This window comes from Microtus ochrogaster, unplaced genomic scaffold (assembly GCF_000317375.1).
Source record: "Microtus ochrogaster isolate Prairie Vole_2 unplaced genomic scaffold, MicOch1.0 UNK14, whole genome shotgun sequence".
In the NCBI taxonomy this organism is placed as follows: Eukaryota; Metazoa; Chordata; class Mammalia; order Rodentia; family Cricetidae; genus Microtus; species Microtus ochrogaster.
This window is the reverse complement of record NW_004949112.1, coordinates 2,238,166-2,256,805: the sequence shown is the minus strand read 5'-3', so window position 1 is coordinate 2,256,805 and position 18,640 is coordinate 2,238,166. Positions and strand designations below refer to the sequence as shown.

The 18,640-nt window shown below is 55.4% G+C and overlaps 2 protein-coding genes across 6 annotated transcripts; one reads left to right on the top strand and one right to left on the bottom strand.

Annotated features, from left to right (window-relative positions):
- Window positions 1–330: 330 nt before the first annotated feature.
- Scaf1 (SR-related CTD associated factor 1) lies at window positions 331–12,329 on the bottom strand. Of its 5 annotated transcripts, XM_026789056.1 has the most exons (12): window positions 11,862–12,245; window positions 10,440–10,570; window positions 9,819–9,932; window positions 9,555–9,612; window positions 9,022–9,119; window positions 8,649–8,749; window positions 8,294–8,409; window positions 3,542–6,199; window positions 2,937–3,019; window positions 2,502–2,720; window positions 867–995; window positions 331–742 (listed from the first exon to the last, which is right to left on the bottom strand). In XM_026789056.1, exons 3-12 carry the CDS (start codon window positions 9,924–9,926, stop codon window positions 551–553), a joined length of 3,762 nt encoding a protein of 1,253 aa, XP_026644857.1. In that variant the 5' UTR covers window positions 9,927–9,932; window positions 10,440–10,570; window positions 11,862–12,245; the 3' UTR covers window positions 331–550. The 5 variants fall into 5 exon arrangements, with proteins under 5 accessions (XP_026644857.1, XP_005366886.1, XP_013209123.1 ...); XM_005366829.2 differs by lacking the exons at window positions 10,440–10,570; window positions 11,862–12,245 and adding an exon at window positions 12,270–12,329; XM_013353669.2 differs by lacking the exon at window positions 10,440–10,570.
- A 1,813-nt stretch (window positions 12,330–14,142) lies between these two features.
- On the top strand, window positions 14,143–17,940 carry Rras (RAS related). Its single transcript, XM_005366828.2, has 6 exons — window positions 14,143–14,325; window positions 16,434–16,521; window positions 16,601–16,703; window positions 16,788–16,896; window positions 17,399–17,517; window positions 17,589–17,940. The coding sequence occupies exons 1-6, from the start codon at window positions 14,173–14,175 to the stop codon at window positions 17,671–17,673; spliced, it is 657 nt and encodes a 218-aa protein (XP_005366885.1). The 5' UTR covers window positions 14,143–14,172; the 3' UTR covers window positions 17,674–17,940.
- The last annotated feature ends 700 nt before the right edge of the window (window positions 17,941–18,640 follow it).

Genomic DNA, 18,640 nt, shown 5'->3' with positions numbered 1-18,640 from the left:
CCCTTCTTGCCTCAGTTTCCTCCTAGGATCATGGACTGAGTCACTGCAGCCTCACAGGGCTGCTGACACTAGAGGCCACTCAATGGGGTCAGCTCCAGTGTCCATCAGACAGCCCAGCTGCTGTTCAAGGCTGGGCCCTGCTTCCTGTCACCATGTTCCTGGGTTTGGTGTGGACCCTTCATGATGTCCCATGTCCCCCTTCCCCATAACCCTTTTTTCCTGAAAAGAGCATTTTTTTTTTCTTTTAAAAAGAGAATCTCTCTCTAAGCCCGGGCTGTCCCTGAACAGCCTGAGATCAGCCTGCTTCAAGCGTGTACCACTACACCCATCTCTATTTCATGAAATCTTTAATGAAAGTGGAGGGGGCATGACAGAAGGGCTGAGACCATGGGAGTAGGCTAAGGGGCCAGGATAACGGGCAGGGGCAGGGCTGGGGGGGCTCTCCTCTTCCTCACAGTGACCCCATCATCCCACTGTGGGGGGTGTGGTGGGGAAGTGGAGCCATAAATATGTCCAGAATCTCAGAGGCGCAGGAACAGGGTATGAAGTCTCAGAGAGGGGGCAGGGGCAGGCCAGGGCCACCCTTGTCTGGGGGCCCTGGCTCCTTGGGTGGCCGAGGGGGTCCTGGGGGGTCCCCCGGCTTGCGACCATGCTTGCGGAAGTAGCGGTAGCGCTGAACGTAGGCCCTCACCAGGTTGCTCACCTTGACAGGATTGATCTCCCCGCTTTTGCTGTGGCAGATCTGCAGAGCCAGAACAACTGAATTCCTGCCAGCCCCAGGGCACCTCACTTGACTCAATGACTTGGCCTACCCTATGCCCCTCTCCAGGACCCAGGTTCCCATCCCCACAGTCCCTCTGCCCCACCTTGTGGACAGCCTTCCTCAGGATGTCCTTGTACTCCTCCTTGGTGATGTCTTTCTTCTGGTAGTATGGTTTGATGGCCAATTTCACCTCTTCCACTGCCCGTTCCTGTGTGTGCAGCTTCTTCAGATACTGGTGGGGTGAGACAAGCACAGTGAAGAGCCGGCGAGTAAGGAGGACCTGCAGTACCCTCACCCTGCCTGCCCTGCGCTCCCCTTTCTGCAGTTACCCTAGGCCAGACCCTGGGCCACCCTGGCCTAGCCAGGCCCAGCATTTGCTGGGAGACAGTCAGACACTACTGTTTCTTTATCAGTGCTGGAACTGAGAGCTTGGGGTTGCTGGTGCTCTACCACCCGGCCCAGCTTGTTTACTAGTAGTGTCTAAGTTGCCCATTCTTGCCCTCAGCTTTTAAATCTCTTGCCTCAGCCTCAAGCGGTGTGTGTCCCACTCACAGCTGGTCACAACTCTCCCTAAGCAGACCTTACAGGCTAAGTAACAGAGACACCCAGCTTGGCTGCTCACACTCTGCTCTGGTCCAGGTTGCCTGAGCTCTGGCAGAAGCACAGGAGGGGCTGAGCGATCAAGCCCAGGTGGCTCAAGCTGCTAAGGTGGACAGCATCACAGGGGGCCCAGTCTTCCACTGCCAGGGAACTAGATCCTGTGACTCATGGAAAATGGGACACCACCATCAAGGGAAGCTGTGCTGGGAGGCCGAGCTTCCTGGGAAAGCCCCGTGCCCACAACCACAGGAGAACTGCTTTCCCAAACACGCGTCTGGAAGCCAGAGACAGGGGACAGGGTCTGGGCCCACAGCAAGATGCGTGTAAGCAAATGGACCCTGGAGAGGGCAGGCACTAAAATACACCTGCTTAGGGACCAGGGACACATGCGTCCCAGCTACAGGGAGAACCAGTTTCAGCTCTGTGGGCCATGATATTCTCAAGTAACACAGAAGAGGGGCTGCATGCTACACCACACCTCACACTTGCCAAGACAATACAAACAGCACAGAAAAGTCCTAGAAGCCTAGCTGGCAGGGCATGGCAATGTTCACAAACCAGGGACTGGGTGAGCTGAGGCCACCTGTTTCCACTACAAGCCTGTTCAGCCAGCATGAGGCATAGCAGTGGTTAGTACCTTCAGTGGTGTCAGGGCCATGACCAGGTAAATCCATCTAGACAGGACTTAAAGAAAGCAGTCCAAGGCCCAGTAGTAGCAGCCAAAAACCACTGTTCCTCTTTGTGCCTGCAGTTCCTCACTCCAGCCAGGGATGGCCTCATCACCATCTCCCTTGCCTCTGAGCCTTCATAAATGCTAGGGCTACAGGCCTGAGTCCGTGTGACCAGCTCAGCCTGATGTGCTTGACCTTTCTTTAAGAAACTGGTATCTCCCAGTTACATAAAGCAACCGAGAGGTACATTAAACGGGTATTTATAAACACATACATACATATACAAACTATAAATGCTTTTAATTCTTTCATACATTAGTTCTTTTTATCTGGAATTGAGGATGAAACCCTGTGCTTCTTGCAGGGAAGCACTCAATATGAGCTCCACTACTCTGTGGTTTTCTGTTGTAACTGCTCAGGCCCATGCCCCATTCACCTAGTCCTCTGATGCTCCAAATTCATCTCACCTTGTCAGTGTCCCCACGTCCCTCTGAGCTGCTGCTTCCCTCTCTCTTGTCAGATGCAGGGGCTAGCCCAGTGGGGGTAGGAGGGGTAGAGCCACAGCCCCCTATGGGGAGGCTACCAGGAAGCAGGTAGCTGGAAGGGCCTGGGGGCAAGCCCAAAGAAGTGGGTACAGGAGCTGGGGTCACCCCCAGAGTGGAGGGTGGCTTCCGATGGCTGAGGATCTGTGAAAGAGAGTCTGATGAGCCAAGGAAGGTAGAAGGGAAGAGGAGGCTTTGTACCCCCTCTGTTCCCTCAAATTTCCCAATGTTAGAGAGCAAAAGGCTCCTCTTCCGGCCAATACCTTGCCCTAAGGCCTGCTGGGAGTTGTAGTTCCTCTCCTACCCCGAGGCAATGGACAAAAGAAGGGGCTGTAGGGACTCTTCCCCATGGGAGCCCACCTGGTTGGTGGCCTGGATCAGCTCCTGGGCCTTTGCTCGGCTGGCCAGGTTGGCTTCTTCCATCTTGAACAGCAGTGCAGTCACTGCAATGGGATATCAGGGTGGGTAGTAAACCTCATCTAACCCTGATGCTGCCAGGTCCCTCCCATCTTGATCCCAAAACTAGAAAACCTCAGTTAGGAACAGAAAAAAAAAAAAAAAGGATCTCCTCTACTGAGAATCACTACAGACGCCCAATGTTCTGACAAAAGGGGTATGTGTGCAGAGGCTAGGAGGGCCAGGATATGAAGAGGAGCTGGTTAGAGTAACGCCTGCTTCCTGACCCACCCAAGCCCCAGCTATCCCCCACCTAGCAGGAGGACAGCATGCTGATCAAGCACTCCATTCTGGGCTAACCACTACATACTTCTGTTCCATCTGTCACCTGTACATCCAAGACTGGACTAGACCCTGCCCTGTTCCATCTCCCCATCCCTTCTATCCCCCATCCCCATCCCTTCTATCCCCCCATCCCTTCTATCCTCCATCCTTTCCATCCCCCATCCCTTCTATCCCCCATCCTTCTATGCCATCACCCTTCCCTCCCCTCATTTCAGAAGACTCACAGGCCAGGACACCACTGGTCGTGCAGTCCACACCAGCAGGCAGGTTCCAGGGCATAGGTGGGGGTAGCGTGGGCAGCTGGGAGACCCTAGCAGCTGGCCCATCCTCCGCACCAGAGTCTCCAGCTGTAGACCCCGCACTGGGAGCAGTACTTGGGGCAGCTGCAGCAGTGCTGGTGGCTGTGGTAGTTGCAGGCTGCTGCTCCTCCTCCTCCTCTTCCTCCTCCTCTTCTTCCTCCTCCTCTGCCCCTACTCGGACCCCAGTGTCCTCACTGGCTTCCTCTGGGAGGAAGGAGACTTCAGGGGTCTTGCAGCTGCTGTCCACAGTCTGTGAGTCTGGGGTGAGTGCAGGTGGAGGTGGGGCTACCTTAGGTGGTGGGGTACTGGGGGCCTTGGTGGTCCGCTCCTCCCCAGACCATGATGTCTCCTCTGTCCCCTTGGCACTGGCTGCCTGGCTGCAGCTGTCGGCCTTGGACTTCTTCAGTGAACCAGGCCCTCCACTGGCCGTGCTACTGCCCCCACTACGGACCTTCTTCCTGGTCTTTGATGGCTTGGTCTTTCCCTTGGTCCCCTTTGCTTTCTTGGCCCCAGCTTTGGCCTTGGCCTTGGTCTTTTTGGGCTTGGTGCTGCCTGGGGCCACCTTAGCCACCTCTGCAGGAGCTCGCTCATCCGGCTTGAGGAAGGGTGAGCGGCTTTCCCGGTCTCGGCTGAACTTGACCCCGATGGAGCCCAGGCCAGAGGATGAGGAATCCTTGGCAGGCGTGGTACTGCTGACACCCTCTCGGATGAGCACAGCCACTTTGGACTGCAGTTTCACCTTTCGGGAGGAGCAAGATGATGATGAGGAGGAGGAGCCGCTGCTTAGCGGGGCCTTGGGTGGCGGCCCTGAGCCAGGTGCTGAGTCCTTAGGTGGCCGCGTCTTCTTGGATGACCTGTCCCTGTCTCGGCCCCGGTCCCCCCCATCAAGGGCCTTCCGTCGAGACCCTTTTTCCCTTGAGGATGAGGATGAGGATGCAGCCCCTGAGCGCCTCCGGTCCTTGTCACTCTTGCCACCCCGCTCATCTGCACTCAGACCCTCAGAGTCATACAGGACCTCTCGCTTTGGGGACACAGCAGGTGCTGGCGAAGGTGCACGGGGTTCAGCCTTCTCAGGGCGGCCCACTGTGATGGTCCGTTTGATGGCAAACAGGTCGTGGTCCGTGAGGTCCTGGATAGAGGGTGGCACAGCCCCACGGCGCCGGCTGTCACGGTCAGAGCCTGAGGGAGGCACTGGTGCAGGCAGCTTCTCTACATCCCCAGCGCGCTTCTCGGCCCGCGAGCGCGATCGCTTTTTCTTCTTCTTGCCACCCTCCCGGCGCTTGCCACGGTGCCGCTCACGCCTCGAGGACGAAGAGGATGATGCTGCTGGGGGTGGTGATGCTGAGCGCCTTCTGCGCCTGCGCTTCTCCCGGGAGCGTGAGCGGTGGCTCCCGCGTCTGCGGTCAGCACTGCGGGAGCGAGACCGGCGGCGGGAACGGGACCGTGAACGTGAGCGACGGCGGGCAGCAGTGTGAGAACTGACCTTCCGCTCCCGTGAGCGATGCTTCTTGGCATCCCAAGCTGGTGAGTCAGGTGGGGCTGGGTCCCCACTGCGCTGCCGCTCTCGTCGCGCCTTCTTCCGTGCAGGCGGTGGGCCCGGCGAGGCAGAGCGCTGGCGGTAGCGCTCACGCCGCTGCGTTAGGATTTTGCGGCGCAGGTCCAGGCCGCCCCAGCGTGAGTCTGCAGCCGGAGGTGCGGGTGGCTCACCCAGGTCTACCTGCAGTGCGCCCTCACCATCAGAGTCAGCATGCAGGGACAGGAAATCATCGCCCTCAGGGGCACGTGGCGCAGAGGCTGGGGGCGCAGCGGGAGTGGCCACTGAAGCAAGGGTGGCTACCGAGGCAGGAGGCTGCCGAGAACGCCCAGCTCGGAACAGTGACACTGCAACCCTGGGTTCCTCCTCGGGCTGCACAATCTCTCCTTCCTCGATCTCGGGATCAGTCGGGGGTAGTGGTGGCAGCACTGGCCCTCCAGCTGTCACTACTTCCACCGACACCTTGCCCTCAAGACAGGCTTCAGCCTCAGGTCCCACCACGAAGACCCTGCGGCGCGGGGCTCCTTCAGCCCGTGTGGAGTCCACCTGAGGTGGCGTCCCTGGGGCTCCCAGCGTCTGCGGGGGCGGGGGCTCCGGGCGGGGGCTTTCGTCACCTGGGAAGTCCTGGCTCAAGCTGTTGTCATCATAGATGCCCGCCAGGGTCTCTGAGATGCGGCTGATGCTCTGTGACAGGCCCTCCTCTTCCTCTTCCTCCTCTTCCTCCTCTTCTGGTGAGGGGCTCCCTGCTGATGAGCTAGGGTTGGAGCCTGTGGGCTCAAAGGGGTCGTATTTTTGCTCCGGGGCTGGCGGTGGGGAGTAGGCCTCGTCGGTGGGGTGGAAGGGGTCATAGATGTCGAATCGGGGGGCAGGAAGAGCTGGAGGGGGCGGAGGAGGAGGAGGGGGAGAAGGGGAAGACGAGGATGGGGAAGGGGAAGGCGAGGATGAGGCAGAGGAGGGAGCAGGTGGAGGGGCAGGCCCTCCATCCCCTGTGCCCAAGGTGAGGAGGTGGTGGGCACAGGCAGGCCGAGAGGCATGAGACTGCGGAGACACTGCAGAGACAGGGCAGACAGAGTCACAGTCAGTAACTCCCTGCAGGCAGGCCAGTGCCACCACTACCTCCACCCCCGCCCTAACCCCGCCTTGACCCCATCCTGACCCTCCTCAGACCCTAATCTAGTGCTTCCTATATGCCCTCCAAGACCTTGATCAAAACAGGAAACAAGGGAGGCAGAACAGGCCTATTTATCCATAGAATTAAGGAGTAGGGGAGGCTGGTCAGTGAAGTCGGAGACTGGGGTATGCAGTGCATGTGTGAGCACATCCAATACAGCAGAAAATGGGCCCAGAGGCCACACTTGAGCCCAGAAGGTACACCCACCTAGTAATATCGCACACCACAAACTGGCCCTAAAGCCAAAAATCTGCCTTGACCAATGGCAGTGATTTCCCCACAGGACAGAAGAGCCAGCTGCCTCCTACATGAATTGAATCTGCTTTGTGAATAGGAGGCAGCTTAGATCATGAAATGGCAGAGCTGGAGGCCTGTCAAGACAAGAAAGTCCTTCCAAGTTTTTGGCCCCAATGGCTAGGAAACAAGAGTCACGCCCACAGGGACATGAGGGAATACTTGCCCTTCTCACAGGCCAGGCTCTGCATGCCTCCTTAGTTTGGCCCTAACACACACTGCACCATGGGCACACAGGAGCAAAGGCTGGGCCTAGACTCATGATGTACCTAAGCATGGAAACCAAGACCCCATCCAGCACAGCCCTCTGAGGACAGAGACCCAGGTCACAGCTCTCTCTAGTCATGGACCACAGAGACCTGGGTCACACTCTCTAGTCATGTGACTACAGGCCTCTAGCTCAACCTGTCTGCTTTGGATCCCTTCTATGAAATCAAGAGTCTGGGGCACACCTTTAATCCCAGCAAACTAGAGGCAGAGGCAGGAGGATCTCCGTGAGTTCAAAGTCAGCCTAGACTATGGCCTGAGTTCCAAGATAGCCAGGGCTGTGACACAGAGAAACCCTATCTAGAAAAACCCAAAACCAAACCAAAACTAACCTAAAAAGAACTCTGAATGGTGCAAAACCACAGTGCTAAATCCCAGAGGCTGAAGCAGGAGTGTCTGAGCCCAGAGCCTGTGAACAGCCTTAGCAACATAAAAAGACACCAATTCCAAGAGTTTTTAAAAACCCTAACCACAAATGGCGGTGTTCCAAGACGAATCCCAGCACATGGGAGGGTAAGGCAGGACTGCTACAAGTCCACGCCAGCCTGGGTCACAGTGCAAGACCCCACCTCAGAAAAAGAAACCAACAAACGACAAAATCACAACCTAATTTAGAGTTCCATATATATCACAGTCAGGGTCAAATCCAGACACTCGTCTGTGTCAACAGGCTGTTGGCAAGCTCATCCTCTGCAGCCTCTGAAGTCAGGGAGACACATGTCCCCTGTGCCTCATAGAAAGAAGAAAAGTGACAGAGTGACTGTGACCTGCCTCAGTGGGATCACAAGTCATGCTCTTTAAGGCACTGGGACTCATCGCTACCAAAGACTCAACCTGAGCGAGGGTCTCTCTCTACTCACTCCACTTATAAATAGACACACAGACACCACCAGCAGCACAAAAACAAAGGCCCTGGTGGAGCCTGAGTCAGAACAACCTTAGGTGTTCAACAAACGCCAGTGCCCCTGGAGCTGATGGGCGCTGAGGTCGCTGGACACCGACCAGGAGCACAATGGGAAGCAGACACTACCCTACACAACCACAGCAAAGAATCACAATGTCAAAGCCAGAGCTTTCCCCTCAGACGCAAGCTGGTGAGGATCCCCTTCCTAGACGATGAGACCCCAACTCAAAGACACTATCAGTCAGCTCTGACATCTAATATCCAGTATGCTCAATGCTCCTACATGACCCCCCCGTGAATTCTTTCTGCAAGTATAAGCATTAACTTGTACCTAACGTCATAACCATCCCTGCTGCCTTCACTACAAATAGCTTAACTGAGGCTAGGCTCAGCTTTGTGGGAGAATGCTGCTGAACATGTGTGAGACCCCCCAGGACAGAGCACCATTAGTTCATTTCCACACAGCTCCTACAAGACCACCCACCCATCAGAGTGCAGCCCATGTACCTGTTTTTCCTGTCCTCCAGGCCCTGAGGCGGGGCAGAAGGCTGGGCACAGGCAGCGGCATGGGGTCCCTGTTACCAATGCGGACCTCGGCCACCAGCTCAAGCACGTCTTCACTCCTGCAAAGCAGAAGAAATGGTGAGCCCCAGCAGTGCCACAGCTCTCAGGTTAGAGCCACCCCCCCTTTAGCTGTCCAGGCGCTTTACAGGGTTTCTCTGTAGCTTTGGTTCCTGTCCTAGAACTCGCTCTGTAGACCAGGCTGGCCTGGAACTCACAGAGATCCACCTGCCTCTGCCTCCCGAGTGCTGGGATTAAAGGCGTGCGCCACCACCGCCCTGGTAGCTGCCCAGGTTCTTACTCGCCAGGTCGCAGGTCCAGGCGGCTGGGGACCCAGGTATCGGGGGGATCCAGGATGTTCACCAGCCCCACAAGAAAGCTGTCTGCAGCTGTGTCCAGTACCTAGAAGGGACCAAGTTGGGCTCTGTTCTGTTAGTGCTCACATGGAGAACCTTCCTAGTTCTAGCCTCGCAGGAACCCACCAACTTGCTCCAAGGACATTCAGGGATCCACCAAGGGCCACCCTTGATGGTCTCTGGAAGAGCTCAGTCAGGGATCTGGTCCCCAGACTCTGATGACTACCCATTAGAGTTACTCCAGACCCAAGGGTATAGATGCCCAGTTCCTTTGTCTTGCAGGCCCCAGGATGAAGGGTCATGCACACCCTTACTCACAGTGGCTGTGTCAGCACCCCCTGACTCCTGTGAACGAGGCTCTGATTGTGGACTGCGGCAGCAGCGCCTCCATCGAAGGCCACGACACCGAGAGCCATCTGGATAAATATTGCAGTAACATGGGACTTACCATGAGGCTTTGCAGAGCACAGCAGCTGGGTGAGCGGGACCAGACCGTGTTGGCTGCACAAGTACCTACCCCTCCCAGTTAGAGAAGGACCCTAAGCTCCCCCAACTCAATCTGGGTTGAGTTCACATCCACTGGGTTACTGAAAGAGATGTCTCAGCTTGGCCTCTGAGCCCTGCCCAGCCCTGGGTCTAAACGTCTCCTGCCTCCCAAAAGTGTCCTACTGCCCTGCTCACAGCCTCTCACCAGCCCCGAAGCCATCCCTTGTGCGGCAGGTCTGCTGGCCCCTGCAGTTAGGCTTCCCTCCAGCCGCATGCAGTCCCCCAGACACCCCTGACCCTAGCATGTAGCCCTCATGAAGCCTCAGGAAGAAGGAGGCCAAGCTGGAAAGGACTAGAGTGCCTACCTTTCTCATTAGGCAGGTCCCCCTGCAGGGCACTCCCCACAGCCTGTTGAATGGCCCGCTGCAAAGTGGGGGAGTTAAAAATCAGAGATATCAGATAAGAGACTGGAACCTCTGCTATTTGGAAGAACGTTCAAGAAACCCCACAGCCAGGCCACAGGCTAAGGCCACTTAGGGCTACACTTCTTCCGGGTCCCAAACCCTCAGCCCCTATGCCAAGAAATGAGAACATAGGCCCCCACGCCCCACTGCCCCCAGCTGTCTTACCAGGATAAAGGCAGAAGGAAAAAGGGCAGAATCTCTGTCAGGTGGACCATCTCCTCGATCCTCTCCCAATTCCTCTGTTTTACCTCGAGACTCATCTTCCTCCTCCATGGTCACCTGGGGTTGAGGGAGGATGGAGCAGAAAGTAAAGCAAGCCCTCTGGGGCTTCTGTGCACCTCCTTTAGTGCCCCTCACTTCAACCAACTCCTGACGAACTCGGACTTGGTCCCACGCTGACCTGCAGGGACTAGAGCCATTCTGGACTTCAGCTGCCTTCCCTGTCAATGGCAGGATCCTCTGCCACAAGCTCTAACATCTAGCCCACAAAGGCTCCTATTCAAAACTCAAATTCCCCGACCCAATGAGATGCAAACTCAACCCTGACTTTAGGTCTCAGAGACCCACCTTCCCCACAACGAGGACTGCGCCGACAGGGAACAGTAGTAGCACAGCTTCACACAGCACCCATCGTCCTCCATGGTGAGGAACCAGAGTCTCATTTATAGGCATGAAATACAACTATGATAGTATGGTCTACACAACCGCCACATTGCTTTTAAAACTTTTAAAAACGCCAAGTTTCGGAAAGGCATGCTGTCCTCCCAGCCCCATCGGGACACTTGCCTATCACCCAGCTGCCTGTCCTGTGGAAGCATGGCCAAAGCCTCGGTGATGTCACTGGAATTCTGAGCTTTGAGAGCCCAGTCAGGTGGTTGAAAGAGCATCCTTCAGACTGGTGGATGTCTTGATTGAGGCTTCAGAAAATATGAACATCACAGCTGTAAGCCTCCCCACAGCTGTCAAACCTGTGACTCTGAACACACCTAATCTTGGAATTCCTAGAAGCTCTGGGCTCTCTAATCAAACTGTGTACTTATCTGAAAATGGCAAAATAGTAGCACCTATTACACTAATTTGCACATACAACGGCTGGACACACATTAGCAATAATTGTATCATTAGCCCTTAGACCAGGTTCCCCCTTTTTGTCTCAGCCGGCTTCCCTGGCTGTGCACCTGCAAGGAAAAGACCTAGGCCCTGGACCCAGTCCTACTATGAAACTATGCCCAGGCCTTCACATTCAGTCAGCCTCTCAGTTCCAGATTCTTCCCTAAATCCCACATCCATACCTCTCCCATATCCAAGCTAATACTCAGGCCTTCCTACACAGTGTACCAACAGTGCCCAGCTCTAGGGTTTCTCCCCAGCAGTGTCTGAGACACAGATGCTGTCCAGAGCAGTGACTGTCACAGACAAGAAACTCTATCAAAAGCACCTGGCCGCAGACCACGGGAGATAAGTGGTCCCTCTGGGAGCAACTTAGTGATTAACAGATAGCTCATTTAAGAGCAGGTTTTAAATGAATATGAGTTTGCGGGGCTGGGGGAATACTAGTGAAATGTACTTGCTGGCACACACTGAGTCTCAGCCAGCAGTGTATTTCCTCCTGCCTCCAAGGTCATGCTGCAAAGTACTGCACTAGATGAGTCCAGACAGCTCTTCAGACCCTCGGCTCTCCAGGTACTCCTCAGTCCGAGGACAACACAGATTCTCTTTCTTTTTATTTTCTTTCTTTTTTTTTTTTTTTTTGGTTAAAGCCATTTTCATTTTAATTACTTTCTAAAGGGCAAGTATATTTGAGCTGGGTAAAATGCCCAGCACTTTCTGTTGTACACGCTTATCTAATCCCCCAAAGCACTTGAACTTGCTCCAAGACACAGTCTGGATTCTTGCAATCACATCAAAATCACCTGGATGATTCCAGTTCCTTCTAACTGCCCCACCCCTTCCCCCCTTCCCTCATCTCCGAGTCACCCTACATCAAACACTTCCCAGACCTTGGAGACCCATTTATGCCACTGGGCACATCACAATGCTTGCCTCCCTTTCCCTGAGTGGGAACACGTCTCTTTCTTCCAGGTGGCCCTTAACACTTCCTAGTCCTTGAAGAGAGTTCCCAGGTCGCATAAATAGTCCCAGATCCATGTAGATAAGCAGAATGCAGAGGCCGGCACGGGTAGACACTCCCAGCCCTAACAGACATACCCCGGCGATCTAGGTGGTTCTGCAGACCCCTTCACTCCTGGGACACACACCAAGATCTCAAGATGGCCCCAAAAGCCTCTCAACAGACCCTAGCCTACGGTCGCACATAAAAACCATCTACAGCGCCTGCAGACACGTCCGTGTTCAGCAATGTGTTGGAGGGCTGACCTAGGCGCGGCCCAGGCCCTACGGACGCCCCCTGGTACCCACGGGCGCGTCCCGGGCCCAAAGAAGGCCCCACACTCAGCGACTGCTTTGGCCGCCGCTGCCGGATCCGAGGCTGCCACGTTTTGCTCTCCAGGCCCGGTGGCGGACTGGCGACACTTGGAGACGACTAGCGACCCGACTCCGCCCCGCCCACCCCGCTAGGCCCGAGCCCCGCGGCCCGGACCGCCGCCGCCATCTTACCCCGCCGCTCGGGCTGCGGCTCCGGCCCAGGCGCGGGGCGGGGCGAACTGGGGCGGGGCTCGCGAACTGAGGAGGGGCGGAGCCAAATTGCCGCGGAGGTTGCTGGGATTTCAAGTACTCAAATAGATTTCCTGAAAGCCGGCCGAATGGAGGGCGGACTCGGTTTCCCAGAAATCAAAGCGACGCGTGGAGGCGGGGTGCGCCCGCTGTACGCCGGGAGACGTAGTCCGCGAGTCAACTCCGTCACGCGGGGGACAGTGTAGAGGTGAAAGGTGAAGTGGGCGGGGTTGTAGGAGCGCGCGGTGAGGTCCCCCACAGTGCCCTGCGTGCGCGGGGAAAAGGGCGGCGGATCAGGAAGTGACGTACAAAAGGCGCTCCGATGTTGAGATCCTTGGGAATTGAAGTGAACTGGACGCTACCCCGCCCATATTCTGCCTTTCCGAATATGAGACCCTTCTAACTTTTTTCCCCTCGAAGTCCTAAGGAGGTTTTTTGAGAAGGTATCTTTGTAGCTCAGACTGACCTGGAACTTGCTGCAGACTGTGATCCGTCACCATGCCCCGCTTAAACGATTCATTTTGGGGTACTGGATGTTAAATTTAGACCCTCTTACATGCTAGGCAAGCACTCTATTATTGAGCATTACCTATAGCCCTCTTTTTGTTTTTTATTTTGAGACAGGTTCATTCTAGAATGTCAAGGATAGCCTTGACTTTACAATAATCTCCACTAAATTTAGAAGCAAGCCGTCAGACCAGGACAGTTAGGTCCGAAATCTGAGTCCTTTGACTTAGAACAGAAGAGGGAAAACTCATTTCCCTCCTCCCCGGGACTCGGAAATCTCAATCCTCTTCCTTAGGCCTTTTAGGGCATCAATATTATACCTTACACAAACGTAAGTGCTATAAACTCCTCCGCAACCCTCCCCGCGCGCACTCACGTCCTCGAACCCAGAATTCTGAGTCCCCCAGACTCTCCATCCTCGAGCCCCAAGAGTTCAGGCTCTCAGCTTCCCCAGTACCTAATCTGGTAGTAAAGAGCCCCTCCTGAACGCCTGTTCTCCCTAGGACCCGGGAATGCACGTCTCCAACTCGATGCACTGGTAGGAACCAGGTGTCTGAGTCACCAACTGCCTCCTCCAAACCCCAGAAATCCTGGCTGTAGGCCCTTCTGGCCTCGGACTTCCCGACAAGGATGAGCTGGCTCATGAATTAGGAATGTGGTGATCTCACAGCTCGTCCTGCCCCGTTACCCTGCTGTCCCCCTTCAGGGCCCCAGCTCCTCTCCCAGACTATCTTCCGTTTGGCTGGGACATGGGGAACCGGAAGCCTGAGTCCCTTGGCGGACGAAGACTCCAGCGTCTAGACCAACGACGGGGCACAGAGATTGGAGACGATCTCAGAAAAGAGGCGGAGCTTCTTTTTCGAGACCTGTGCTTCCTAAGAGCACCCTATATTCGGCCCTGAGCTGGAGTCCACGAGCCCCACCTATCAGAAAGACGTTCAGGGGTGGTCCTTAGATAAAAAAAAAAAAACGACGAGTATATTATTTGCATATCCCCGCCCCGAAAGAACTTTTCGCCCGAAGATGGGGCTTTATTAGCATAGCTCCTCCCAAAGGCGGAATGCCTGGAGGGAGCGCGTGGCTGGGCTACAGGCGGGCATATTATCTATATTAGCATATTCCCGCCCCTCTTGGAATTCCCCTTATTTGCAAACTTGTTTTCCCAACCCTTATTAGTATAGCTCCTCCCTTCACTTGACCTCGCCTCCTCCTGAAGCGTCCGGACACGCGCGTCCAACAAACGGGAGCTCATGTTTATGCAGTATCATTAGCATAACCCACCCCTTAGTCTCTCCTGACTCCCCCAGGCGGTAGCGGCAGCGGCAGCAGCGGTGGCGACATGAGCAGCGGGGCGGCGTCCGGGACTGGGCGGGGGCGGCCCCGGGGCGGGGGGCCGGGACCCAGGGACCCCCCGCCCGGCGAGACTCACAAGCTGGTGGTCGTGGGCGGCGGCGGCGTGGGCAAGAGCGCGCTGACCATCCAGTTCATCCAGGTAGTGGGCCCTCTCCGGGGAGGGTGTCCCCGAGGAATCTGTGTCCGTTGGGGGTTCCTTGAAACTTTTACTTTTCCCAGAACCATCACTGAAACCCTTCTAAACGGGTCTCTAATCCTAAAAGATCCCTGCAGGTTGCTACTCAAAGTGCCAGGACCTCCACCCACTTCCTGCGGGGGAGCCTTCTCCTAATACGTCCTGAGGCATATCACCCTCCCGGAGCTCGGTACCTGAGAGCTCTTGTTCCAGCGGACCTGGCCCTGCTCATCTCCTGGGAGTACCTAAATCCCTAACAATTGCTCCATTCAGATCCTAAGCACTCCCTGAGTCCCCGACCCCAGAACCCTGTCTGTCTGAAGTCCCAGCTTCTTCACCCCTTAGCGACTCAAGAGCCCCACTGGCCCAGCAGCTGCGCTCAGGACTTTTGACTTTCCACAGCTGGAACCCTGGTCCTTCTATTCAGGGACCTCCCCCAGACTTTGGAAATCTTTGCCAAGATCGTGATTCTAGGACACTACTGGGTCTGCGCAGTCCTAAGAGAGGCACCCTGTAACCCCTGCTTGAAGAGGATTTCCCCTCCGAGCTTAGGAAGATTCTGCCACATGACTAGCCTTGGAAAACACCAATATCTGGCAGTACCCTATTCTGCTAAATGCAGACCCTCATCCTCCTGCCCCACCCCCAAGGAAAACCAACCATTTCTCCACCCTAAATTCTCCACTCTATTCCAATGCCCTGCCCTCACCTTCACCTCCGGTGACTCTGGATAGCTCCCAAGTCATCTCCACGTTAAAACAAAAACAAAAACAAAACCTTCAGGTTTTTCACAACCTCCAAAGACCTATACTTGGAAGGTTTAGGACCCTTGAATGCACCTCTAGGTCTCCACAACATTGTAAGCCTACCTCCAAGAGTGCCCCAGGCTGTGCCCATCCTTGAGCGGCTCCCCACACAAACCAAGCCGCATCCTTCCTAGGCTCTGCACCTACACCCCTCCAGCCCCAGCCCTCAGCAAACAGTCTCCAGAGAGGAAGCCACCTTCAGCCCCAGCAGCCAAGTTCTAAAAATCCAGCCCAGCCCCGGAAACCTCCACCCAGTTCCCACGGGTGGCCTCCCCTTCCCCCTCCCAAGGCAACACTAGGAAAGTGAGAGTTGATTTACTGCTGCACTAGAGGTTCCTGGGTAGTAGACACACATGCAAGGCGCCTCCAACTATGCCTTTGAGAAACCTACAAGGGAAGGAAGAGCCCAAATTTGAGCACTTGGCACCCAGGGCCAAACCCGGAGTTGGCCGGAGTCCTGACTGAAGGCAGCAGGACCCAGGCAGGAAGGGAGGGGCGGGTTGAGGGTGGGGCGCCTCTCCGAAGCAGGATTGGAACCTAGACTTTCCTCCAGGGAGGAGATGCTGGAGTCTGCTTATGGAGGAGGGAAGAAAGATAGGGGAGGAAGGGAAGAGAGATGGGCAGGATAGGCAGCTACTTTGGTCAACAAGAGCTCCCAGAAGCTGATGGCTAACTATTACCAGGCAAGTGTGAAGTGTTGAGCAGAGAATTCCTGCAAATCAAACGCTGAGATGGTACAGAGCTTTCATCCTCCTTCTCCAAAAGAGGAAACTGAGACTCTCAGAGGGAGAGTGATTCCTAACATGACGCAGCCGAGGGGGGTTATGGCAAAGAGGACACTTTATACAGAAGAAAACGGGCTGAGAGGTTGGACTGAGAGGTCATGCGGGTGGGCATTGGTGACTGGGGACAGTCAGCCAGAAAGATGGAATGGGAACGCTAGAGAGGCAGGACAGAGACCCAGAGGGATGGAAAGGGAAAGAGATGGGGCAGACAGACAGACACGGGCAGCAGTGGGGGAGACAGGTACATGGGGGGGCAGAGAAAAGAGGGAGAGAGACAAAGAGGAAAAGATGGATAGACAGAGACTCAGGAGAAGACAGGGAGAGAGAGAAATACTGAGACCCAGAGAAAGAGTGGGGACATAGTCCAAAGGAGACAGACCCAGAGAGGGGGAAAAGGGAAGATCTAGGGACAGGGCTCATGCGTGCATGAACACACAGAGTCACAGAGTGCTTTGGTGACAGTGACCTCTCTGTCCCTCAGTCCTACTTCGTGTCTGACTATGACCCCACCATTGAGGATTCCTACACAAAGATCTGCTCTGTGGATGGCATCCCCGCGAGGCTGGACAGTAAGGATGGCGGGGCTCAGATGGGAGGCAGGTAACTGGGCAGCCTGGGACCCACATATTTCTCTCCCTGTCTCCACAGTCCTGGACACTGCAGGTCAAGAGGAATTTGGTGCCATGCGGGAGCAGTACATGCGTGCTGGCAATGGCTTCCTGCTGGTGTTTGCAATCAATGACCGGCAGAGGTGAGGGCAGGTGCTGGGAGACCTGGCTGAGCACGGGGCAGGTTCCTCCCTGAGGCGGCCTCACACTACCGGCTTCTCTTGCAGTTTCAATGAGGTAGGCAAGCTCTTCACGCAGATCCTCAGAGTCAAGGACCGCGACGATTTCCCCATCGTACTGGTTGGGAACAAAGCAGATTTGGAGACACAGCGCCAGGTTTGGGATGCCCCCTTCCTTGATGGCCCCATTTGGACCTAGGAGGCTCTCTCGGGGAAACCTCTCCTTCTCTGGTCCCTGGTCCCTTCACCGTCAGAACTTTCACTTCGACGGATGCACAAATGGAACCATCTATCACTGAGCCACACCCCCAGGGACTCATTGGGAGATTCTGGAAAGTGCTCTGCCATAGTTACTTAGCTACTCCCTTACCCTCACTAGGGGATTCTAGGCAGGGGTTCTATCACTGGTCAGTCCTGACCATCACATAATCCTTTGCTCCTGCACCCTAGCTGCAGTGTGTTCCCCTCTTGTAGCTAAGAGCACCCTTAACTTCTTCCCTGCTTTCCTGAAGTCTCACTTAGATATAGCTTCAACTCTCCAGTATCCTCCTGTTGGGTCTTTCTTTCCTGAGCCTGCTCAGGTAATAAAACCAGCACACCTTGCTTCTGTCAGCCCCCCACCCCAGCTCCTTGCTTTGTCCCGTGCCATCTCCTCCCAGGTCCTCCGATCTGAAGCGTCCACTTTCAGCGCTGCCCGCCACATGGCTTACTTTGAGGCCTCAGCCAAACTGCGTCTGAATGTCGACGAGGCATTTGAGCAGCTGGTCCGGAGTGTCCGGTGAGTAGTCCCCTCTCCTGCCTTCCTGGTCCTCAACCCTCCAGCCCATACTTACACACTGCTTCCCACAGGAAATACCAGGAGCAAGAACTCCCTCCTAGCCCACCCTCTGCTCCCAGGAAGAAGGGTGGGGGCTGCCCTTGCGTCCTGCTGTAGCCAGATAGCCCCCAGCGACCAGCACAAGCTCTCCCGGGACCAGCTGCCTCACACTCGTGTGGCCTGGGGCTCTAGCTGAGCCCCAGTCTCCTCTGGCTTTCCCAGGACACACTACACCCTCGACCTTCACTTCCTGGCCTCCCAGGGCCACTGAGTGCCTTCTGTCAATACCTCCTTTCCCCACCCAAGCCCCTGGTGGGATAGGAGGTCCTTGTCACTGCTGTATATAAGTCCCATCTTTCAGAGAAATAAACATCACTGCCTAAGCTGGAGATGCCTTTTACTGAGTGGATGCAGAGTTGCTGGTGGTGGACCCAGTCTCGTTCCTTCTCAACCTGAGCTGCATCCACAGCCCAGACTTCTTCCCCCAAGATAGGGTTTCTCTGTGTAGCCCTGGCTGTCCTGAAACTCACTCTGTAGATCAGGGTAGCCTCAGATTCAGAGATCTGCCTGCTTCTACCCCTCAAGTGCAGGGATTAAAGGCTCACACCTCCACGCTCTGCTCTTTCCATTTTCCTAAGTGGGAGTGGCCATTTGGCTGTTATGTCCAAGCAGGTTGCTACCAAACATGACTTCCTGCGTTCAAAACCCAGAACCCATAAGGTGTGTGTGTGTGGGGAGGAACAGGAAAAGGAAAACCAACTCCTGCAACTGTCCTCCTATCTTTATAAGAGCGAGTGCTGGGTAGTTTCCTGTCGACTCGATACAAGCCTAAGTCAGAAGAGGGAATCCCAATTGAGAAAATGCCTCTAAGAGATCCAGCTGCAGCAAAGCCGGTTGCCCATCTTTTGTTTTGTGTTTTGAGACAGGTTTTCTCTATGTAACAGCCCTGGCTGCCCTGGAATTCATGCTGTAGACAAGGCTGGCTTCGAACTCATAAAGTTCTGCCTGCGTTTGCCTCCCGAGTGCCAGGATTAAAGGATTACGCCACCACCTTCCAGCTGTGGCACCTTTTTTTTTTTTTTTT

Coding starts and splice junctions, on each gene's coding strand:
- Rras (XM_005366828.2), top strand. CDS start 14,173: ATGAGCAGCGGGGCGGCGTCCGGGACTGGGCGGGGGCGGCCCCGGGGC. Junction 14,326..16,433: donor TGACCATCCAGTTCATCCAG/GTAGTGGGCCCT, acceptor TCTGTCCCTCAG/TCCTACTTCGTGTCTGACTA. Junction 17,518..17,588: donor CAGCTGGTCCGGAGTGTCCG/GTGAGTAGTCCC, acceptor TGCTTCCCACAG/GAAATACCAGGAGCAAGAAC.
- Scaf1 (XM_026789055.1), bottom strand. CDS start 10,325: ATGCCTATAAATGAGACTCTGGTTCCTCACCATGGAGGACGATGGGTG. Junction 8,410..8,648: donor CTGGACCTGCGACCTGGCGA/GTAAGAACCTGG, acceptor TCTGCTTTGCAG/GAGTGAAGACGTGCTTGAGC. Junction 743..866: donor TGAGGAAGGCTGTCCACAAG/GTGGGGCAGAGG, acceptor CTGGCTCTGCAG/ATCTGCCACAGCAAAAGCGG.